We start from the raw sequence: 25541 nt of genomic DNA on the forward strand, positions 1-25541 counted from the left end.
CTGGTGTGAACCGGTAGCCATGGTGAAAGCCAATGGAACCTCACTTTTATAAGATCCATAATAATTCTGGCATATGGGTGAGACTGAAAACTGACACATGAAAGAAGTACGTTTTTAATTTGAAGGATCGTACTAAAGACTGGTATCTCTCTTAATTATCTTTGCAAGATCCTTAGTTTAGGCTCTTTAGGTTGCTTAGGTATAGAGTAAAAGCAAATCTGCCTGAATAAGGGGAAAACATACACACAAACACACACCCACATATAAATGTATGTGTATGTATGTATATGTATACACATACTATATATGTGTGTACATATGTATACACATGTTAAACACACATGAACACTTACCTAGAGGCATAGTGTATCTATAGAAAGATGCATAAGAAGCTGGAGATCAGTGCTGCCTCTTCGTGGCTAGGGAAAAGGAATGTGAGGGAGACCTTCATTTCACTATTTATCTCCTTGTTCCTTTTGATGTTTTGGACAAAATGCAGGGTAAGAGAGATAGTAGACTGGGATTATTTGGTTGGTGATTGTCATGTTCTTGGAATGAGGAAATAAGGGCTTGAATGAGAAAACAGTGGCTGGATGCTAAAGCTGGAGGAATCTTTGCCTGGCCTGGTGATGACCAGATGTGGCAGGAGGGTGGGGGTGGGCAGTGGGCGCCAAGGGAAAGGTCAGAGGGCAGTGGTCAGAGATGACTCCTTGCTTTCTAGCCTGGGTTCACAAATGTGAGGACACTGAGTAGATGAAACTGGCTTCAGAAGGGCAGAGGGAGGAGGGTGGATTGCAAAAGTATAATAAGGGGAAGAAGTTAGAGTCAGCAACCGTAGCTCACGTTTTCTCTGACCAAAAACATATTCATTGGTCATATCACGTGCCTTATCATCCACAGCTTCTGGACTTATGAGATGATGGAATGGCTTCTGGAAAACTCAGTGATGGGTCTTCTGGAGGCACCACCTTGGAAGGCTGAGGTAGTGTAGTGTAAGATCGAGTGTAGGCACTCAACCTGTAACCAACCAAGATGCGGCCTCTTCCATGGCCAGAAAACACAAGGCTGGGAAATAAAGAGGTGGAAGGGATGATGATTCGCAAAATTTTCCCCAGCTCTGCCCCTTACTAAGTTAATGACCTTGGGTGAATCACTGTGACTTCTCTGTCCCTATGTTTCCTCATCAGCAAAATGGGCATAATGGCCCAGTACCTTCATCACAGGGTTGTTGTGAGGATTAGATGGGATAGTGAGTTTAAAGGTTTATAAGAATGCCTGGTACAAAATAAACACCAGTAATATTAGCTAGTACTGTTTCACTTTTCACCTTTCTTGGGGTTCTTTCTCTCAGACTTGGCACACAGAAGGCCTAGAGAATTTAATGTACAAAGAGGGGATGTTTTCACCAGAGGGCATGTTAATGTTTTATTCAATCTTTAGTTTTTATTTCTTTATTTTTTATTTAATTTTTTTTTAAATTTTAAATTTTAATTTTGGGCTGCATTGGGTTTTCATTGCTGCATGCGGGCTTTCTCTAGTTGCAGCAAGTGGGGGCTACTCTTTGTTGTGGTGCGCGGGCTTCTCATTGCGGTGGCCTCTCTTATTGCAGAGCACAGGCTCTAGGCACACGGGCTTCAGTAGTTGCAGCACGCGGGCTCAGTAGTTGAGGCACGCAGGCCCTAGAGTCCACAGGCTTCAGTTGTTGCAGCACATGGGCTCAGTAGTTGTGGTGCACGGGCTCTAGGGCGCACGGGCTTCAGTAGTTATGGTGTGCAGGCTCGGTAGTTATGGCGCGTGGGCTTAGTTGCTCCACAGCATGTGGGATCTTCCCGGACCAGGGATCGAACCCATGTCCCCTGCATTGGCAGGCGGATTCTTAACCACTGTGCCACCAGGGAAGTCCCTTTTAAACAAATAGTTTTGAGGTACTATCTTAGGTGCCTGGGATCCACTGGTGAAGAAATTAGACACAGTCCTGCCTTCACAGAGCCTGGACAGTTTTCTTTTTTCCATAATTTCCATAATTTCCATAATGACTCTTCTCACATGCCATGTATTTATTTTTAATTGAGATATAGTTGACATATAACATTGTATTGCTTTTAGGTGTACAACATAATGATTTGATATAGTGTATAGTATGAAATGATCACCACAATAAGTTAACATCCATCACTACACATAGTTAAGAATTTTTCTTCTTGTGATGAGAAGAAGTTGCTTCTTAGCAACTTTCAAATATACAATACAATTACATGCATTTATTTTATAATCGAAGTATTTTCAATGAATAAATTTTTATACTAAGCTTTTGTTTAATGTACATGCAAGCACACATTACATGGTATAAAACATTACAAACTGAAAAGCAAGTATCCCTTCCTTAACTTCAGATTTCCTAGTTATCCGGAGAAACAACATCCCTTACCTGACATATGTCTCAGTAACTAGATAAACATAGAATCGTATGAGACACAGAGGAAAGGGAAGAGGAGAGGGTTTAGGGTGAGTCAGAGGCTTTTAGCTAGGTGACTGGAGAATGGGGCTACCTTAGAGCTGTTAAGAGGAAGGACATACATTAGGAGGATAGAGGGAGTAATATCAGACTATAAGTACTGTTAAAATAGAAGAAGAAAATTTAGACTTTTACATCATTTTAATAGAAATTTATTGAGAACTGCTCTGTATAAGAATAGATACATGTATATGTATAACTGAATCACTTTGCTATACACCTGACACTATCACAACATTGTTAATCAACTATACTCCAATATAAAATAAAAAGTAAAAAAAAACATGTTACAAAACAGCAAGATGCTTAGAGCCTAAGGAAGGCAAGGGCAGGGCAGGGCACACAGATGGTACGATTACAAGTACAAGCATGGCTAGCACAGCTGATTATAACCCTTTAGGGTCCTTTATGTAGAATAAGAAGAACTACTATTTCTGTGGCTTTCCCAAAGTTCTCTTTAGGTTTGGACTGAGGCTTCTCCATCCCTTAGTGATGCTGCCTTAGAGCCAGAGTCTCCTAGCTCATTTCTACAGGGCTAATATATTCCTCTCTTGCGCCCAGGTTTCCCATCATTGAGAATGACGCATAGACAGTCCTCAGACACAAGTTGGCTAGCCCTTCTCTGGGCCAACCATCACCTCCTTAGGACATCTGCAGGCTAAGTCAGCCTCTGGGCAATTTGTATTCTGGTCCTTTTAATTCTGCTCCAGCTCCTTCCCTCTCGGCCATTCATTGAAAGAGCCCTAAGCCTCCTTCCATTCACCCCATTATTAAGATGATAGCTCTCCCCACCCAGCTGTGCTTCCAGCCAGATGAAACATCACAACAACCTGGCTATCATCAAAACCAATCACCAACCTCCAAGGAAACTGCAGTCGGCCTTAAGTCCATTTGGACAGACTGTCCATCCGTTGCTCTTCCTATGGCTTGTCGAAGGACTGGACAGACTGAACGTTCATGTGTATTTCTGTTGGTCAAGATCTTTCATTTTCTTTCCTGTTTTGAGTATTGCGATCTCTCTCTTGGCTCTTGAACAGTTGCCCCAGGCCATCGTCACAGTCATTTTCTTTGAGAAGAGAAGCAGGGTTTATGATGCACAGCACTCTCCTGCTTTATCCAGCACTCTTTGCTAAGGCTCAGCAGTAGCTTCTTGGGCAGGTGGATCCTCCTTAACATTAGCAACAGCCCAGACGGTAATGGCTACAGAACAGGTTCCTTCTCTGTCTCTAATTTCCCAGATTTTGAGTTGGTCTGCTCACCGTTGTCAGCACACTGGGCCACCACTTTCCTTACTGACCCTCACAGAGGGACAGGAACTCCTTAGCAGAGGGTGGACTTTTCTCAGTAATTACATTATTATAGTACATATTTCTTTATACTTCAAAATATTAATATTAACACTATAAGGCCATAAAATACATAACTCCCACCCGGACTGAAAAGGTAGTTGTTCAGTCACAGGTATACAGGATGGAATGAGGCACTACCTGAGATTCAGGGTAGATAAAAGCCACAATTCCAGGAATTGGGAGTTTTACATAAAACACAATTTATAACATTAAGAGACTGAATCTGAAACAGGAGGTGTTAGTCTTACACATGATTCCTGAGCCAGGAACCAGTTAGGTGGGCTTGACCCACAAGTGTGCTCCGAAATGAAAAGAAACAGTTAAAATCTGCTCCTGGCATAGAGAGCAGAGCTGGCATTGTAGGGAGGCTATTTCACTTAGAGGGAATCGTGAAGCCCCCTCTATTATTAATAGTAATATTCTCTTGCCTTCTGGGAAGGCTTAGAGAGACAAGAAAAAGGTCAGTCAAAACTTGAAAAGAAAAGCATATAAAAACCGGATAGTCATATGGCATTTACTCTTTAATTAAAAATGTGTAGCGCTTTTGTCGCCTGAGGCTGTCTTTGAAATGTTAATATCACACTGGGCTTCATCAGATCTTTCAGGTTCTTGGAGCTCTACTCTGGAAAAACAGAGAAAAGAATTCAGTGAGATTTCACAGTAGAGCCACTTTCTCTTTCTAGATTTCAATGATAGGGCAGAATATAAGGGGACATTGCATTAGCAATGAGGAGAAATAAACTACTGAAGAGAGGTGGAGATGTACCGTCCACACTTCCTAAATTATTATCTTTGATTTTTGTCTGGGCCTGCCCCTGCCCTATGCTGATTCCCTGCTGCCTTCCCTCTGCAGCTCTTCCGGACCACTTCTGAGCTAAGTCTGACAGGGCAGGCAAGATCTCAGCACCTGGGCTCACCATCCTGGATTCCGAGACTCACAGCGGCTGGTGTATCCAGATAAGTGCTGGGCACACTGGGAGCTGTGCACCCTGGGATCATGACTTGTGTCTCTGGGACCAGGTTTTTTTTATAAATTTATTTAATTAATTTATTTTTGGCTTCATTGGGTCTTCGTTGCTGCGTGCAGGCTTTCTCTAGTTGTGGTGCGCAGGGGCTACTCTTCGTTGAGATGCGCGGGCTTCTCATTGCGGTGGCTTCTTGTTGCAGAGCACGGGCTCTAGGCGTGCAGGTTTCAGTAGTTGTGGCACGCGGGCCCTAGAGCGCAGGCTCACTAGTTGTGGCACACGGGCTTAGTTGCTCTGCGGCATGAGGGATCTTCCCGGACCAGGGCTCAAACCCGTGTCCCCTGCATTGGCAGGCGGATTCTTAACCACTGCGCCACCAGGGAAGCCCTGTGACCAGGTTTTTGACTTAGGGTTGCTTTGACCCCATGACTATGTGACCAGAGCATTGATATTCTTGAGAGTGCAGTTTCTCAGGGTGGGTGGAGGTACAGACAATCTGATTGCATCATGCTGTGAAAGGATGGATCACCAGGAATCTCTGTGTATTCCATCATGCATACATTCATTCTTTCAACAAATATTTATTTTAATAGCCAAAATATGGAAGCAACCTAAGTGTCCACTGATGGATGAATGGATAAAGAAATTGTGATACACACATACACACACATACAGTAGACCATAAAAAAGAATGAAATCTTGCCATTTGTGACAACATGGATGGAACTTGAGGGTATTATGCTAAGTGAAATAAGTCAAACAGAGAAAGAAAAATACTATATTATTTCACTTATATGTGGAATCTAAAAATAAAGGAATAATAATAATTTTAAAAAATCAGTTTATAGATACAGAGAACAGATTGATGGTTGCCAGAGGTGGGGGGGTATGGAGGTGGGAGAAATGGGTAAATTTTTTTTTGGTTTAAATAAACTGAATTTTTAAAAACAATCTGAAAACTTGCACTCTTAAAGAAAAAAAGCACCTCACCAAATTTTGCCTTCCACAGCCCTCGTACGTGAACAAAGGAAAATATAAAGAAAAGGATATACACACTTCTCCCTATGCCATATTTAGGGTTACTTAAGTGCTGTTCTTATTTGGATTTGATTAGGTAAAGGATCTAGAAAGAAAGCCAAATAAATGAAAAATAAGTACAAATCAAACAAACAACTTAAACTATTGCTCAGCTGAAAGCAAACGTAAGAGAAACTAAAGCCCAGAATAATGTTTACTTTTCCACAAAACTCCTTTTCAACATGTTATATACTTATCAAACCATTAGAGTGTAAATTCTATAAGTCCTATCATCTTTCAACCAGTATTCACCATGAAAATTACAACTACTGAAAACTGTTAGTATTATTAAAAGGCTACTTTCTATAGATACAAACATATCTGCTGCTGCAATTTCACAGTTTAAAAAATTTATTGAGCACTATATGCCAGGCACTGTGCTAGGTTCTGGCAGCACAATGATGAGCTTCACTGATATGTTCCCTGCCCTCTATAAAGTTTGATTTAGTTAAGTTTATAGAGTTTAATAATATAATTATACCAGTATATAAGTATAACCTGGTGTTATGAAGAAAAAACACAGGAATCCACATGATACTATAACAGGCTGACACAATCTAGTTTGGGAAGGGTTTTTAAGAAAGTGCAACTTGAGTCAGGATCTGAAGAATGAGGTGAAGAAGTGGCAAAGAACATTCCAAGCAGAGGGCACAGCAGATGCAAAGACACTGAGGCTAGAGGGTACATATTATCACTCTTCACTTATTTATTTATTCATTCCACACATGTAGGACACCCAGGCACTCTGCCAGGTACTGCGGTTACCATCGTGAATAAGATGCAGCCTATGCTCACCACATCAGACCCTTTTGGTATTAATTTTTTACTTGACCACAACTGAACTTGCCATGACCCTTGGGCATTGTGCATAGGGCACACTGCCATCCATTTATAGCTAGGACATTTTCCTCCAAGTCCTAACTAGTCTGACTTTCCTCTTCCTCTCCATTAGTTCATGTATGCTGAGGTCTCAGCATGCCTCAGACCAAGCCTAGTTAAATTATAGACTCTCTGGGCATTGTACCTCTTTCAACAATGTTGTAGGGTCAGGACTCACCTTTTCTCAGTCTGTTCACTCTCTTTCCCCTCCACTTTGATGGTTTCTGAAAGAGACAAAAACAACTTCAGAAAATGTATTGCCCATAAAAACTAAAAGAGGGAAAGTTTGAAGAGGCTCCTAAGTCCTAGGACTCAGAGAGAAATCGTTGTTGCCATATATGTGGAATAGATGGTTCCTTGATGAGATTTCATGGGGACTGAGAAGGAGCTTCTTTCATCCAAAAAGGAAATGCCTTCTTTTGTTCATTGTGCCTTAAGTTCTAATGTTGGGAATAGGTTTTACTTACAGCTCTATTCTTTACTAAAATAAAAATACTACTGGGAGGTATAATACATTTAGTTTTAGCAATCATTTAGTGATGGGAAAATAAGTTTCCAATCCTTTTCTGAAAGTAAGGTTTAGAAGGAGGAGGAAAAGGAAATCTTCCAGATGTTGGTGCCTAAATGGGTTAGCCAGCTGGTGCTACCAAATAATACACAAGGTTGCATGGAGAGGCTCAAGTGGGAAATTTCTAGTGGGCTGGACCTCCCAAAGCCTGAGTTCCTACTGGCATGGACTTACTACTGAAGCAACTTCGGGTGAAAATTCCTCTATGTTGACTGTTATGACCGTGCTGTTGTCCCACTCTCAGCCTTACAGCAGGCGTTGTTAACCCAGGGTCCATGGAGGAATTTAGGGACCGCAGCAATCCTTTCAACAACACTCCTGATGGTTTTGAACACTTCCTATCTTTGGCAGTTCTCTTTGTGTGTGCATGTGTGTGTGTTTAAAAATAATCAGTTTTATTGAGGTAAAATACATAGTAAAATCCAATCATTTTCCATACAGATTTTGATGAGTTTAACAAATGTATGCAGTCATGTAAATACCACCACAACCAAGATATAGAACATTTATATAAGCCCAAAGAGTTCCCTCCAGCCCCTTTTCAATCAAATCCTTTCCCCCACGCCATCCCCTGTAACCACTGATCTGCTTAATGCCACAGTAGTTTTGCTTCTTCTAGGATTTCATGTAATGTGTAGTCTTTTCGTGCCTAGTGTCTTTCACGTAGCGTAATGCTTTTGAAATTCATTCATGTTGTTTCATGTTACCAGTAGTCCATTCCTTTCTATAGCTCAGCAGTATTTCATTGTATATATATAGCACCATTTGTTTATCCATTCACCAACTGCAAAAATTCAGGATGCCAGGTTTTCAGTATTATGAAGAAAACTGCTATGGACATTTGTGTGTGTGTCTCTGTGAAGACATATGTCTTTATTTCTCATGGGTAAATATCAAGGATTGCTGGGTTGTATAGTAGAGCATAAGAATTTCAGTTGTTTAATAGCCTCTCCAACATCTGACATTTATCAGTCCTTTTAATTTTAGCCATGTTAGTGGGTATGGGGTGGTATCTCATTATGGTTTGAATTTGTATTTCCCCAATGACTAATGGTGTTACGACTGTGTGACTGTGCTTATGGGCCATTTGTGTATATTTTTATGTGAAGTATCTATTCAAGTCTTTTACTTTCTGCCTTTTGTTATATGGATTGTCTTCTCATTACTGAGTAGTATTATATAAGTATGTATTCTGGTTATAAGTCCTTTATTATATTTATATTTTGCAAACATTTTGTCCCAGTCTGTGGCTTGACTTTTCATTTTCTTAACAAAGTCAAAGGGCAAAAATTTTTAATTTTGATAAAGTTCAGTTTATCAATCTTATCTTTTTATAATACAGTTTGTGCTTACCGTGTCCTATCTGAGATTTGCCCAACCTAAGCTCACAAAATTTTTCTTCTATGTTTTCTTTCAAAAGTTTTTTAATTTTAGCTCTTATTTTAGGTTTATGATCCACTTCAAGTTATTTTTTTGGGTGTCTAGGTTCATACTTTCCCATGTGGATATCTAACTGACCCAATACCATTTGTTGAAAAGACTATCCTTTCTGCATGGAATTAACTTGGCACTTTTGTCAAAATCAGTTGACAAAATCATATTTTTTGACTCTCCATTTTGTTCCATTGATTGATATGTCTGTCCTTTCACCAGTGTCACACCTTGACTACTATAGCTATATAATAAATCTTGAAATTAGGTTGTATAAGTCCTCCATCTTTGTTGTCATGTTTCAGAATTGTTTTGGCAATTGTAGATCCTTTGTATTTCCACATAACTTTTAGAATAAGCTTTTTAATTTCCACTAAAGAGCCTGCCAGGATTTTGATTGATGGTGCATTGAAACCAAAGATCAGTTTGGGAGAACTGGTATCTTAATAGCTAGTCTTCTAAACCATGGACACGGCATAATTCTCCATTTATTTAGGTCTACTTTAACTTCTGTCAGTAGTAATGTTTTTTAGTTTTCAGTATACATACAGGTCTTGTACTTGTTTTTAAAAATTAATTCCAAAGTCTTTAATATTACTTGATGCTACTGTAAATGGTATTAAAAAATTCAGTGTACAATTGTTTGTTGTTAGTATGTAGGAAAACAATAGATTTTGTGTATTGACCTTGTATCCTGCTACTTTGCTGCACTAAATCAGTTCTAATAGCTTTTAATGGATTCCTTAGGCTTTCCTACAAACATGATGTCATCTGCAAAATAAGGCAGTTTTACTTCTTTCTTTCCAATATGCATGCCTTTTATTTCTTTTTCTAGAGTTGTGGCACTGGCTAGGACCTCCAGTACAAGGTTGAACAGAAGCAGTGAGAGTAACATCCTTGCCTTATTCCTGATCTTAGGTGAAAGCAATCAGTCTTTTATCCTTAACTATGATGCTAACTAAAGGATTTTAGTAGCTGTTCTTTGCCAAGTTGAGGGAATTCTTTTGTATTCCTACTTTTATAAGAGTTTATCTTTCTTTTGAAAAATTATGAATGGGTATTAATTTTGCCAAATGCTTTTTCTGTATCCATTGACATGTATTCTGTATCCACATGATTTCTCTTTTCAGTCTTTCAATAGGTGAGTTTTATTGCTTGATATTTGGATGTTAAACTTACCTTACATTCCTGGAATAAACCCCACTTAATCATGATGTATAATACTTTTAATACACTGCTAGATTTCAGTTGCTAATTTTGTTGAGCATTTTGGCATCTATGTTCACAAGGGATATGTGTAGTTTTCTTTTCTTGTAATGTCTTTTTCTACTTTTGGTATTAGGGCTCCCCCTGCCTTCAGAGCAGCCTAGAAACTGACTCCAGGCAGTAAGTTGTGGACAATCATAGGGCTCACCTCATCTTTTCCCTTCTCTCAGGGACCATAGTTTTCTGTAGCCTGTTGTCCAATATCTGAAAACAGTTGTTACATATATTTTGTCTGATTCTGGTTGTCTACAGCAGGAGGGCAATTCCTGTAGCAGTTAATCCTTAATGGGAGGAAGGAAAAGTCTGTCTCTTCTGTATAATTTTAAAAGAGCTTTAACTGTTAGAAAAGTCTCTTATTTCTTTCTACTTTCTTATAACCTTCATCGAGATACCCTTTAGAGCCTCAGTTAAGTATGATCTTTGCACCCTATGGCAGTTTTTAGATATTTAAAGGCAGCACTTGTGTCCTCCCCAAGGCTTTTTTTTTTCCCCCAGGCTGAGCATTCTCAGTTATTTCAGATATTTCTTTTTTTTTTTTAATACATCTTTATTGGAGTAAAATCGCTCCACAATGCTGTATTCGTTTCTGTTGTACAACAAAGTGAATCAGCTGTATGCATATATATATCCCCATATCGCCTCCCTCTTGAGCCTCCCTCCCACCCTCCCTATCCCACCCCTCTTGGTCATCGTAAAGCACCGAGCTGATCTCCCTGTGCTATGCAGCAGCTTCCCACTAGCCATCTATTTTACATTTGGTAGGGTATATATGTCGACGCTACTCTCACTTCGCCTCAGCTTCCCCCACCCCACCCGCCGTGTCCTCAAGTCCATTCTCTATGTCTGCGTCCTTATTCCTGCCCTGCCACTAGGTTCATCGGTACCATTTTTTTTTTAGATTCCATATATATGTGTTAGCATACGGTATTTGTTTTTCTCTTTCTGACTTACTTCACTCTGTATGACAGACTCTAGGTCCATCCTCCTCACTACAAATAACTCAATTTCGTTTCTTTTTATGGCTGAGTAATATTCCATTGTATATTTGACTAATCTTCCAGATACTTTGTAAATCTAGTTACATTCTATTTTTGTCAAAGTTCCTCTTAAAAATAACAGTGCTTATAGCTGAATACAGTATTTCAGGATGTCTGTACACCAACACAAATAATATTATCCTTTCATACTCATGACAAAATCACCACCGTTTTTTTTAAAAAAGCTTCTATTTTAAAATGAAAGCAGACAATAAAAAGACAGCTTCTAAACTTTTGGATTTGATTACAAATTTAGCATTTTGAAGAGCAGATATGATGATATCACCTGGTTTCAGTTTTTAAGCCCTGTGAAACTTTCTGTTTAAATGGTGGTTAAAAATGATTTATTTTGGAAAAGACATTTTCCCTTTAAGAAATCATTCCTGAAAGAGCTGAGACTTTTCCAAGTTTGGAGGAGGGAGGCAAGTTGTACAAATTGTAGGTTGCTAGGCACTATTACAATACAGATTTTAGTCAGACAAGAACCAAATGAGGAAGTAAAACTTCAGGAGGAGCTATTTTAGTCTTTCTCCCCACTGGGTAAGCTGAGAGGGTAACTTCTGATTGGGAAAAGACAGTAATTGAAGGTTACAATTTCTCATGCTTTAACTGCCCTATTTGACAAAACAAAAAAAGAGAAGAGAGATTAGAAACCAGCTAGAACAACCATGGCATTTCCCTTTTATTCATTTAACAGCCTAAACAGGGTAAATATGTACGGTTGAGGAATAGAAAAACTGTAACTACTGAAAAATCACTGGAAAGGACTTTTGACACCAAGTTAGTTAGTTGGAGGGCTGTCTCCTCTGAGAAAAGGATTAATATTGGATTAGGAGGAAGCTGCATTGTTGGAGAAATTTCTACTCATCAGTAAGCTTGTGTCTCTGTGGATGGGTCATGACTGTTTCCATGTTTGTCTACTGGCAGAATTTAGTTCCTTGTGGACTGAGATCCCCATTTCCTTGCTGGCTTTCAGCTGGGGGCCATTTCCAGTTTCTAGAGGCCACCCACATTTCTTGGCTTACGGCCCCTTCCTCCATCTTCAAGGGCAGCAGTGGTGCGTTGAGCCTGTCTCAAGCTTTGGATCTCTCCTCCTTCCATTTCATCTTTCTAATCCAGGTGGGAAAGATTCTGTGACTCACGTGATTAGATTGGGTCTACCTGGATAATCCAGGATAAACTCATCATTTTAAACTCAGTATGTTAATCACGTATGAAAAGTCCCTTTTGCCATGTAGGATAACATGTTATAGATTCTGGGGTATATGAGGTGGATATCTTGTTGGTGGCATTATTCTGCCTATCATACAGCCAATGCTAGGGGTATCCACAAACAAGTGCAGACATTGCTGAAGTTACAAAACCCAGTTTTACAAACATCTCATATCTACGTGGCGTGGTTACTTGGTACATCTCCCTCCTCCAATGATATCAAGGCTCTTCTCTTTGACCAAACTTACTGGCACATGTGACTATCTGACCAAACAACTTTTTTCTACCAATATTCTTTATCACGTTCTTGAGGGGTCCGTATATGTACTATGCTCTCTTGTGGTCTTCTGCCTTTTAATACTCATAGCTCAATTTGACCATCTCAAACGCAACAGACACCCTTACAACTCTCTCATATATACAGACACACCCTCTTTAACTCCCTTATCTAGTCTCCTGAATTTTTCTGATTGCATTTTAGGGGAAGAAACATTTTACTTGGCTTTTCTCCATCCCTTTTCTTTGTTTCGTTTGTAAGCTAATCATTCCAATGCAAAACCAGATTTAGGAGACAGCTTATTTCCAAGCAGAAGGTTGCTTCTGCACATTTAGCTAATTCTAAATAGCAATGAGATTGAGAGAAAGAGAAGTTCAAAATTCTCGCTTTGAAAAGTCAAAGCCTAGACAAGCATGATATAACTGTACATCTGACCCTGCACTGTGAATTTTACACTTTTGTATCATAGAAATCTCTCAGTATACCCTGTACTTTGGCAGTTTGAATGGCTCTGCCATATGCTTTGTGTTAATGTATTGAAACTGGATCATCACTCCTAAATTTCTTGTTTTTGGAATACAGCTGGATGAGATGAATGACTGCTAATGTCATCCGTCTATTCTCTAGATGGATCTTAAAATCAGTACCCTGAAATCTTAAGATGCTGACCAGAAGCATTACTCATCTTGTGCTTTTTACCATAAGTGAGTAAGAAGGTTTTACCTTAATTATTAGCACCAACCAAACTTTTACTGGAGGCAATTACTGAGATAAAGTCCAAGCTTATCTTACAACTTCATCCAAACCAGCCCAAACCACAAACAGGCATGGGATTCTTATAAAGTCAGGAACCACTTTGCCCCCCCTTAAACACAGGGCATTTTTACAACAGAAGTCAATGGGGAGGCTACTCAACGCAGTGCTGTTTAAAATAGCAAAACTATGGGAACAACCCAACTGTCCAACAATATGGACTTGGTTAAATAAATTAAGGTGTATCCACATAACGGAGTATCTTGCAGCCATTTTAAATGATGCTGTAGAATAATACTTAGTGACACTGAAAATATTCTTCCAACATTTAGTATAAAAAAGTTAGAAAACAGTACATGTTTTATTATTCAAATTGTGAAAAACAGTCCTCATAATACTATCCCACTTATGGAAAAATAACAGATTAATACATAGAAAAATCTGGAAGTTATACACTAAAATGTCAGCATAATCATTTTTTCTTACTAGTAGAACGATAGGTGATTTTTATTTTCAGTATATTTGGTAATGGATATGTACTACTTGGTAATCCATATGAGTTAATATTATTTTTTAAAGTCAGTGGGGAATAATTCATCTAACTTAGTTCTCAGTAAACCGAGACTTTTAGAGATGAGAAGGCAAATCTTATGGTCACCTAATCCTCCCCTTCTCCCACCAAACATCCCTGCCTGAACATCATCAGGTCCATAATCGTGAACATTTAGAAGTGTTTTCACCATTTTACTTCATTGAATTCTCACAGTAACCTCATGAAATAAAGTAGGTAAGGCAAGGAATAATCAGCTTTGTTTGGAAACCAGAAGTACATTTGTGAACCTTAGGTTAGAAGTGTTGCCTTTCCTGGAAATCCAGGCAACCTTATCAGCTGCTGAGTCCCGTCTATACGGGCTCAAAACCCTGAGGGAACCTTTTCCTCCGAACACCTGCTGACTTTTTGCCAGCCTGGGCTCAGCCAACGAGCTCCAGAAGGCAGCTGATCGGAAGTTAGCTGCAAAGTGGCAATCTGCAGAGAGGACAAGCACTGACTCACCGCATTCTTTAGAGAAGCCAGGCTGCTTCTTCTTCCTTTTCTTTAGTGTTAGAAAGAACACCATCCCACACACAACGACCAATGTTACAAGTAGAGCTGCAATCCAGAGGATGTGGTCTGGGACAGGGGGGCTTGGCACAGGTGGCTTTGCATCTAAAAATGAACCCAAGTTTTCAATCAGCCAGGAAGGTTGATTATAAAAGCTTTATAATTGCTCTCTTCGCTTTATTTACATGCCAGCATCTCCTCAGGGCTCTACTGCCAGAGCAGCCTGAAATCCACATGATTTGGGCCATAGAAAATCCAAGTCTCAGGGCCTCGGCAGCTGACTGAGAACCAAGTCAGTGACTCTGACTAAGTGCCTGGACTGAGCTGCCTTGCCTTCCCTTCCCAGAGACTGAGATGACAATGACCGTGATCTAGAAGAGGGTCACCTTGGCCCTAGGTTCTGGAATCTGGGTAACGTACCTGTGCTGAGGCTCTGAAGGTACAGTCATCTGGGCAGCATCCGGCTTCCTCCGCCCCCTGTGTGGTCAGGCCTCAAGTTTTGAAGTTTCTCTTATAGTAATTCCTCCATCCGCTATCATCTCTAAATCAGGCTCCAGACACCTCTCACCCGGACAAACATAGCAGCCTCTTTACAGGCCTCCTATCTCCAGCTTTGTTTGTTCTTTCCCCTGATGTCTAGGTGGACTTCCTCAAGCATGGCTTTCAGCCTGTCTCTTCTACTGGAAAACTTTTGATATGTCTTCATGCCCTGAGGATCAGGGTCAGAATCCGCTCCTGGGAAGTCAGGACTTACTTCCTTGCACAAGGACTCCTAAACTTGCAGGAAGTTAAAAAACAGGCTTTGGGCGGAAAAATTAGGACTGAGTGGCCCATCTTATAGACATTTATGGGAAGAGGTCTGGTAGTTAATCTCAAATTACAGGAGAATAGGGCCAGCTGACCTCCCATTAGCTTAGGGGCATTTTGTGGACCCATGCCCTGTTCCTGGGACCTTAAGAAAAGGAGTTGTTGGTACTGCAGGCCACATTCAACACTTTTTGAGTCTGTCCCAGTTTAATCTCACTTGAACCTGTTTGGCATCCCAGTTAACATGGAGGCTGCTACCTTTTGATACCCAAAAAGATTCCTTGACACAGGGCCTAACCTATATCTGATCTAGCCATAGAATAGGGACACAGAGAGGCAAGCCCCATCTTCCTGAGGCAGCTAGAGCTGAAACATTTCTGAAGATGGCGGCAGCTAGGAAGGTTTTGGCAGCAGTTGAGAAACGGCAGAAAGGTGAGCCACAGTGAGGCTCTAGTGGTGGCGAGGCTCTGTTCCCGTGGGGGTCACGGCAGAGAGCCCCAGGGTGTGTCATGTGTGGTGAGGTTGGCAGCGCCAAGAAGGTGCTAAATTTCAGGACAGCGTGGGAGAGGCTTCTATCAGGCCAAGAGAGGCTACAGTGGAAGCAACCAGGACAGGCAGGGTGACCTCGCCAGTTACTGAACTGTCAAGAGTCAGAGGTGTCTGATCAGAAGGAAATCAGCACCTGCCCAGGGGACTGGCCCACTGGTACAGCTAAGCTGGCTGGTGGGGACTGGCCCCAGGGGCTGTCCGTAAGAATGCATCAAGAGGCCAAGTTATGTTTGAACAATGAAACACGAGGAGAGGGGAGGCATTAAAGCCAGAGGATGGAGCAAGGAGCTGGATGGATGCCTTAGGAGGGGGCAAACCAAGGGGCCAGAGGTGGACGAGGGGCCAAGGCAAACAGAAGGCAGATGGGTGGGGGGAGGGGTCACGATCAGAACAAGCAGTGTTGAAGGCAGTGTGGGTACAGAGTGCCTTTATTGCAGGAGAGACTCTTGCAATTACTGCTCCTCAAAAGTGGGGTCTCAAATATGGATGTATTCTAGGGCAAAGCCAGGAATTTAAAATGGCAGGCTCCTATTAGTGTACACTGCTTAGTTCCAACCCTTTCCCAGTGGGATTGGCCCCCATAGTACACTGTCAACATGCCACAAGCATTTCTGCTTCTGCGTATTTCCTTGACACATGTGTACTGATGGCCACACTGCCTGTGCCCATGGCAGATACTGCTAGTAGATTGTGGCCCTCTCACCTCCCAAGCCTGAATGCTGTTTCAGAATTTTTCAGAAGCTACCACAAGTTTGAGTACCTGTCACCTCTTTCCCACACTTATTAAGCCCAGTTATTTCTGTTATGGTAATATAAGGTCCCATGTCCTTTAGGAAGCCTTTACTGACCCTCAAGGAACTTGCCTATCTCTGAATGCCTATAAATCTTATTATCAGTCACTCTTGTTTTTAAATTTAGTTGTATATTTCCATGGGATATAATTTAGATTCCAATTCAGTCCTTTTACAATCCAATTTACGATGTGTGTCCATCGTGGAGTTCTGATTCTATTAGAAGGGCAGAGAGCGTGTCTTATACCTTTTGGTTTTCTCCCCTGAAACCAGCAATGTCTAGAATGGTTTTGGACTCATAACAAGTGCTGTATGTATATATGAATGTGTGTGTGTGTGTGTGTGTGTGTGTTTTAATGAGTGGAAGAATTTTAGCCTGGAGAAATCCTGCATCTTCTAACCTAAGCTCCAGAATCTTCTATCTAAAGGTAGCCCAAAAGACTGGGCCAGTGTCAAGGCTAAGAACATGCTTCCTCAAGAGCAGCACAGGTTCATAACCTCTTGGACCTTGTAGCACTCAGATGAAACAGGAGCCCTCTGTCTGGGTCTTTCCTAACAGTATCAAAATGGCCCAGTTGGAGGTTTCCTGGCAAGCAGGGGACATTGGATGCTCTGCCTTACCCATCTGTGTATAATACCTGATAAAAGAAACTGTCAGGCTTACCTATATTGCAAGGTGGCGAGAAACGCAGTGTCTTCGTTGGCTCAAGTTGCAAGATACAGAAGATGCTCACGTTTGTTTCAGGAGGGATGGAAAAAGACATGCTGATAGAAACGTTGTACAGTTCTGTGATATTATTTTGAGATTTCTTCATGACAGTGTCATGCTCAGTAGTTGAATTCTTAGTTTTTAGCAATATATACATCCTCTGAGGTTCTGGGTAACCTTGTGTAGATGAGCAGGTCAAATTTATGATGTTAGAGTTTTCTGTTTGATTAGGAATTAGATTTATTTCTGGTTGACTGAAGTTAGCTGAAAGCAGAATAGAGATACAAAAAAAAAAAGAAATCAGTTTAAATTTAGATGTATCTAGAAGGGAACAACAAATAACTAGGTATCCTGGGAACTCACTGGGGACACATCTGGCAGGCCTCAGGGTGTCTAAATTGTGGGCCTCAGCCCACGGTGAGAGCCACATAATGATCCCACATTTATTTTTCAGGAATGGAGTTTGGGGCCAGCATGCTTACTTCCCGCTTACCCCAATCAAGGAGGTGCTCTCTGAGCAACAGGGGGGCTAGCCCCTTCTGCCAGCCAAATCCCTTGCTCTTCTTCTGTAGTCAGTAGATGCTGTGCAGGTTCTACATACTAATTTATAATTTAGTATATTGTTTCTAAAACTTCAGTGATTAGCATGATATTGTTACAAGTTTTGCTATATCCACCCACTCCTTAAGCACTCTGCTTGTACCTGATGTGGCCGGTAGAAGGTAGATTGCCATGGTGTTACCTACTTTAAACCTCATTAACAATAATTAATCTGGACCTAGTAATCCCACACCTGGGTATCTACTCTAGAGAAATGAAAACTTACGTTTACACAAAAAATTTGTACATGAATTTTTACAGCAAATCTATTCATAATGGCCCCAAACTGAAAACAACCCAATGTCTTTCCATGGGTTGAGTGGATAAACAAAAATGCTACTTAGTAATAAGAAGGAACAGATTTTTGATACATGCAACAACTTGGATGACTCTCAAAGGCATTACAAAAGAAGCTGGTCGTAAAAGGTTACATACTGTATGACTTCATTTATGTGACATTCACACAAAGATAAGACTATAAGATGCAAAACAGGGGTTATGGGTATAGAGAGGATATGACTATAAGGGCATAGCACGGGGAAATATTTTTAGGGTGCTGAAAATGATTTGTATCCTGTTTATATTGCTGGTTATATAAATCTATACATAAGTTCATGTTTATAGAACTGTACACCAAAATAAAAATAATTTTACTGTATTTTAATTTTAAAAAATCTGTAGTGACATTTAGGTTTTTCAAGGCCTGGAAAAACAAGGGAGCTGGTTTGTCAGCTTTTGGATTGTGTGCCTTGGGTTATTTCCCTCCTGTCTACTGGGCTTATGGTTGGGCAGCAAACAAGTCATAAGCAGCCTCCAGGAGGCTGAAGGGAAATCCCAAATCAGCCAGCTGTCACCCTTGGTAGGAGCTCCAGGCAAAGATTTAGTAGGTGAGAACTCTTGGACTAAAGGAGAAAATGAATGTAAAAGAGATTTGAGACCTATATGGTTCATATAAACTTAAGGGCCAAATCACCCGTGGTTTTCACTTAGCCACATTACCTTGGTTTAGTTAGCTCTATCTGGTCCCCAAAGCAGATTCTTACAGATCATTCAGAAGTAAACTATAAGAAGTACGAAGGACTCTTAGTTCCCTACTCCCAAGCCCTGCACTCCCTTCAGACGGGCTTCCCAGAATTGGCTGTCCTCTGCCTCTTTCGAGGCGGCCCTCTCCCCCACCTATTGCAGTCTCATCTGAGAAGGACCCGGATCTGAACGTGCCATTGGCTACATACCCAGCACTGACAGGTCAGAACTCATCTGGTGGATGGGAACCAGTCCTTGGGGTCCTTTATAATGGATGAAACATTGGTAAGAGCCCTTGTCCTTGATCTGAACGTTGTGGAGTCGCAGTGTCCAGTTGTCCTGGTCAAAGCTCGTGCGGCCTATATACTTGGGATGAACATTGTGAGGCTTCTCTTGGCCTCTGTACAGCTCATAGAGAACCAACTTATTCTGGTCCTGCCAAAATATCACCAGCTCATCCAGGCTTAGGTTTTGAGAGTTTGGAAAGTGGCATGGCAGGTCTCCAGTCTCATTGAAAAATGCCTGACTTTCCAAGGAAGCAGCACCTAAAAGAAGGAAAGGTGGAAAGTGGGGAAAGAGACACAAGAGGGAAGAAAGAAAGAAAAAAAAAAAAAAAAACCAGAAACTCCGTTTCTCTTTATACAATACCCAGATGCTATCTTATCAGTAATGATCTTGAAGAAGTAGATATTAGACTCTGGAACTGTGCATACACATTGGCGTGTGCAGAAAGGAAGGGGCTTTTGTCCTTACTCTACTGCTAACTAACTGGGTGGCCTTGTGCAAACTGCAACTCCTATGAGGCTCAGTTTCCTTATCTGTTTAATGAAGGGGTGGACTAAATGTTCTAAGGTTCTTTCCAGTACTATGGTTCTGTGAATTTAAATCCCAGAACACAGAAAATCAGCAAAGTTAGACAACTCATTCACCCCTTGGTTACTTCCCTATAATCTGAATATTGATTCTCTTTACTGTAGCTGTTACAGGCTCCATTACTTCTTCACCATGACCAAAAGCTCCCTTCTCCCCTCCCTATCCCCTTATCCCTTGGCCTGCTGTGGTGAAAAGAGTTCCGATATCCCTCCTTTCATTATGCCTCGGTAGCTGGGGATCAGAGTGAATAATATCTTTGAAATTCAAATAGTTCCCTTTATAGAGTTTCCCTCATGACTGCTGCTCCCATGGCCAGCTCTCCCAAGGGTATAAAACAGTTTGGAAATGACACAAATGGTCAACCAAGGCCTCTATTCTGAGACCTCTCTAAGCTCTTTCAGAGATCAGAAAGGGAACTGGGCAGATTTGATGGTTGTTTTGGGATTGTGGTGGTCGAAGACCATTTAAGGTACATGAATGAAATGCTGGAAATGAATCATAAATGGGAAGGTGAGGATGTACTTTTGGAGTACTGGGGAATCCCCAGGTACCACAAATTTGCTCTCCCCAGGATGCATTGCTTTTGGAAATGTTTTCAACCCCTGGAGAATGTGCTGGGAGAGTTCAGAGAAAGGCTTTCATCCCTGAGGGCATATTGGGGTTTGTGGAGGGATTTGGGTCTCCTCACTCCTTAAATGTGATTGATTATAGGGTCTCTGTAAGACCTATTCTGGATCACAGAATTGCTTGAGACCCGGCCAAGAAATTAAGTAGTGGTGAGTGAGAAGTGCAGGGTTAGGGGAGAAATGCTGTTTCTTAGTTAATATGAAGTTAGACGCCACCTTGGGGAGGGAGTTAGGATGGGTTCTAAGTAAAGCTTCATCATTCCAGACTTCAGTAAAGGGATGTTGACATTAAAGAGGAAAGGAGAAGCAGGTTGGTGAGGGAGATGAGAGGAGTTATCTGAGGTGTTCTTTCAGGGGTGGTAGGAGAAATTAAATTGATCTGATCAATAGGTTTCTCTTCTAAGAGGGAGTAGAAGAGAAATAACAGTGACATGCACTTGGTGAAATTGAACTGTGTGCAGAGTGGCCCAGTGAGAACCATAATCAAGGGAGTGGGTGCCTGGGGTGGTCTTGAACTCTATGGGAAGGGACTCCAGTCATCAGTGAGAGTCGGCACAAGTTTGAATCACTGCCTATTGCATTACACTCACTAGAAGCCTGTGAAGCCCTTGAAAGCAGAAAGTACAGTCTGTACAAGATGCATTCCCATATTGGAGGGAGGCGGGAAAATCTACCTGGGTACCTGGAACAGTGAAAGGGGGACCTAAAGAAGACTTACTGTGTTCAGTAACTACTTATCAGGCACTCCTGGGGTGCTGCTACTCCTCTGCTAAACTCTGAATGATAATGTAAGGGTGTCACCTACTGTAAAAGCTTCTAGCAAGTATCTCTGGGGAAACTCATGCTGGTTTTATCACTAACTTGCCATATGATATAGAGCAGATGACCTGGTGGAGAAACCAAACACATAGTTGAAAATTCTGCCAGTTAACAGTCACCATTATGTTATTATTCAGCAGTGCCTCTGGCCTGGAAATGACTTTGCCTTTGGCTTCTTCTGTCTTCCTAACTTAGGGCTGCTTCCCTACAGAGCCTCACAGAGCCTCTTCTCCTGCCCACCCATTCTCTCCACTCACAGAGGGGTCCAAGACCCAGGCTGCCTCTCCCAAAGATTATACGGAATTTTTCCACCCATGTAACTGCTCCCCTCTCACCTGCCAACCGAAAGTGTGGTCTGTGCTCTAAAGGCATCGGCATCCCCAAGGGGATGCAGAATCCCTGGCCCCACTCCAGACCTTCTGAGTCAGAATCTGCATTTTTAACAGACCTCCAGTTTGAGAAGCTGCAATAGAGTATTTCTATCTCTGCCTCCAGAGTGGAACAGACAGATGACGGAACAAGAAAAATTTGTTTCCATCCACCCTTCCCCAAACCCTGTCTCTTCACCCTGGGGTGGAAATCACTCTGAAGTCCATTCTGAGTGGAACTGAAAGTATTTCACAACTTACACTCCATAGTTCCTCACCAACCACTGGCTTCCATGACATCACTTAGAGCTATGCATGCTAATTGCCTCTCTGACGATATGGAGAAGATTTAGCTCAAAGTCTGTTTTTTCTAAGTGGCTTCAGGCCTCCCCTGTTATGACCCCAAACCTTATGCCACCCAGCTACGGGACTTGCTGGGCTCCACTGGAGGGTAAGCATTGAGATTCTCTCTCTTCCCTAGCACTTGAGTCATAGAAATGGTCTGGGTCTAGTTATAACTGGTTGCTATGATGATGTTAGGAGCTAGGCACTCAAGAATCCATCTAGACACCTCTCTAATCAGCTGGAGACATTTCTTTCAAAGGATACTTGAGGACGTCATCAGCAAGAAACTGTTTGGCTGTCAGACAAAAACTACAGTCTTCTAACTTTGTGAGGTTTCTGACCCCACCTGGGACTTCAGTCTTCCCCAGCTACTACCCCGCATGCATGTCTTATGTATTCTAGGGTCATATCTTCCTCATATTACTATGCTTATCTGTACTCATGAATTTCCCTTCTTTTACTAAACTTCCTCCAAAGCTTTACTAGGCCCTCTGGAAGCCTCATTCCATTGTAATAAACTCCTCTATGTCTTCAACCTCTTCATCAAATGTTTCCCCCAGGGTTGTGCTTTCACTGAAATCTGGCCCAACCCAAAGAATGTCACATGCCTCCAGCCACTGCTTGTTTTATCACACGTCAGAGGGACCTTGAGCAACACTCTTCCCCTTTTGAGGTGTTCTCCTCCCTCACTGCTGTTAGCTACTAATCATTTGTCACTACTTCCTTGCTCACTGAAGATTTTTGGCATTAGATGTAAGATCTTTCTTTCCAATCAATTATTCCTATCAAATTGGGTGACTTTGGCATGGATGAGTTTACCAACACCCCTGCCTCAAAGTTCTTTGATCTTTCCCACTTCAAAGATCTTCATCCACAGGCTATTTCAGCAGCCCCTTTCCCATGACATAATCCTAAACCTTATCACCAAGAGCACCTCTGCCCCTAGAATCTTAAACCTCAATGTACCAATCTCTGTCCACAAGATATTTTCCACCGAGATTTGCTCTTGATTACTCTACCTACATCTGTTCTTCAACTTTATCAAGACCTCAGCTCTGTCCAGTCTAGACCCTATAATGCAGTGCTTTCCAAAAGCACTCTCTTAATAGGTAGCTAGTATGACTGAGAAACTGAATTTTCATCTTATTTAATTTTAACTAATTTAAATTTAAATAGCCACATGTGGCCGGTGGCTGTCATATTGGATAGCACAGTGATAGAATATTTTTTCAGTCATTCTCTTGCAAGCAACTTCAATAAACTTGCCCCTTTGTGCAGATTTCATCCCAAGAACAATCTACTTTTGATCTACATATCTGTTCTTACGACTGAATGTTTGAGCACTCCTGGAGGAAATTATACAGTTGATCAGACTGGTGACATTACAAATTGGTAGTCTCTAGTTCCACTTAACTTGGCCTCTGGGCTGCTCACCCGGCTCTCCACCCTCTCCCTTCCTCACAGCAGTTACTTCAGCAGTACCCTCTGCTACTGCTTTTAGTTTCTCTTTCTCCTATTTTTTTTTTTTTTACATCTTTATTGGAGTATAATTGCTTTACAATGGTGTGTTAGTTTCTGCTTTATAACAAAGTGAATCAGCTATACATATACATATATCCCCATATCTCCTCCCTCTGTGTCTCCCTCCCACCCTCCCTATCCCACCCCTCTAGGTGGTCACAAAGCACGGAGCTGATCTCCCTGTACTATGCAGCTGCTTCCCACTAGCTATCTATTTTACATTTGGTAGTGTATGTATGTCCATGCCACTCTCTCACTTTGTCCCAGCTTACCCTTCCCCCTCCCCATGTCATCAAGTCCATTCTTTAGTAGGTCTGCGTCTTTATTCCCGTCCTGCCCCTAGGTTCTTCATGACCATTTTTTTTTTTTGATTCCATATATATGTGTTAGCATACGGTATTTGTGTTTCTCTTTCTGACTTACTTCACTCTGTATGACAGACTCTAGTCAACTCTCTGAAAGAGTAAGTGGAGATTGCTGCCTCCACCCCCAGCCTCTGTCCCCACCTCTCTGCTGAAACTTCCCTGGCAGATGTTGTCAGTGGCTTCCCCCCACTGCCAAACGCAGAACGCTTTTCAGACCTCATCTTCTCTAACCATGCTGTTGAACGCCACACTGTTGGCCATCTCTCCTTCTGAAACTCTATTCTTTCCCAATCTCTGACATCCTGGTCAGTTTTCTCTCATCACTCCTTAAATGGTGACTAGGGCAGGGATGGTTCTCCAGGAGTTTTCATGGCTGAGATGGTATTTCTGTTAAGATTAGCTTTGCTTTGATCTCATGCTCACCATGGATCCCACTATAGATATAAATATGATGTATATACAATTATGTGTATTTATATATTGTAGATATATAATGTCTGTATATTTTATAAAATATAGAACTGTATGTTATATGAAATATGATCTATTAAAATATATGAAGCATCATATAATGTAAAATGTAAATGTAAAATGTAAAACACATCATTACATGTCAAAAAATTCAGCTCCTGGTAAGTCCAAGCCATCAGATTACACTACCCACTGCTCCCAGTATCCATCTCCTCCTAGGCACCTGGCTTCTCCATCACTGCCCTTGCCTAGGCGATTTCAGCCTCTTGCACACAGTGCCTAGTGTCTCACTTTCTTGTCCTCTTTTCCTCCAGTATCTTGTTGCCCACTCTACCCCAGCCATTTCCTCCCTGGACCAGACCCCAGACCCTATTGTTACCACTGCACCCCATAAAAACTCTCAATATCAAGCGTCTCACCTTGTGACCACCACCTCTTATCTTTTCATTTCATTCTTTCTTCTACCGCCACTCCATCAATTCTCCCACCTCACTGGGGTATATTATGAATTGGAATATTTCTCACTGTATCTGCAGATACTACCCTAGGCCAAGCCTCCATTACCTCTTGATTAGATAGTTGGCAATTGCCTCCTAACTGATCTACCTACTTCCACCCTTGCCCACAAATCTAATTCCTTAAGCCCAATTGATCCTTTAAAATATGTCTCAGATGGTATAACCCTCCTGTTCAAAGGTCTCTGATGACTTCCCACCACTCTGAAAATTATATCCAACTCCTTTCCCATCACACTGAGAACTATACCCCCAATCCTTCCCATGACCTACAAAGTCTTATGTAATCTGGCCCCTGGTACCTCTCAGACCTCTTCCCTTCACTTACTCTGCCCCAGCCATACTGGCTTCCTTGCCATTCCTCCAAAATGCCAGGCACATTCTATCTCAAGGCCTCCCCCCTTCACTCTTGTTGCACAGCCAGGAAGGCATTGCAGTCTCTGAAGGGAGTTGCAGTCAAGGACTCGGCCCTGTCACTGGCCAGTCACGCTCCTTCACATATTTATATTTGTAGCCCAGGCACCTTCGTTCCTCAGTTTCTTTATTTGGGGCCTTGGGCAGAGGTCTTCTTCAGATGCTTCTGCTCAGGCTGCCTTATGGTAGGAGGGAAGGAGGACCTTGGAGACACTTTCCCCATGGAGACTTACTTTTCCCCAGCTGACTCAGTATTTCTACTCTTAGCCCTTTCCCCTCATCCTTCCCTTCCACCTCTCCCCAGGGTCCATAAA

The 25541-nt window shown here is 41.7% G+C and overlaps 1 protein-coding gene across 4 annotated transcripts in view; it reads right to left on the reverse strand.

Moving 5' to 3' along the window:
* Positions 1-2740: 2740 nt before the first annotated feature.
* The window catches only part of CD86 (CD86 molecule), a 62300-nt gene continuing 39499 nt past the window's right edge, over positions 2741-25541 (reverse strand). For 2 of the 4 annotated variants that reach the window (XM_036849537.1, XM_036849533.1), the window contains 5 exons: positions 19120-19455; positions 17243-17551; positions 14384-14536; positions 6964-7009; positions 2741-4486 (listed from right to left, as the gene is read on the reverse strand). In XM_036849537.1, coding sequence (XP_036705432.1) covers positions 4390-4486; positions 6964-7009; positions 14384-14536; positions 17243-17551; positions 19120-19455 — 941 coding nt within the window. In that variant the 3' untranslated portion in view covers positions 2741-4389. The remainder of the gene's footprint in view (positions 4487-6963; positions 7010-14383; positions 14537-17242; positions 17552-19119; positions 19456-25541) is intronic. The other 2 variants (XM_036849534.1, XM_036849535.1) reach the window with 2 other exon arrangements.

Source organism: Balaenoptera musculus, chromosome 4 (assembly GCF_009873245.2).
Source record: "Balaenoptera musculus isolate JJ_BM4_2016_0621 chromosome 4, mBalMus1.pri.v3, whole genome shotgun sequence".
NCBI classification, from domain to species: Eukaryota; Metazoa; Chordata; class Mammalia; order Artiodactyla; family Balaenopteridae; genus Balaenoptera; species Balaenoptera musculus.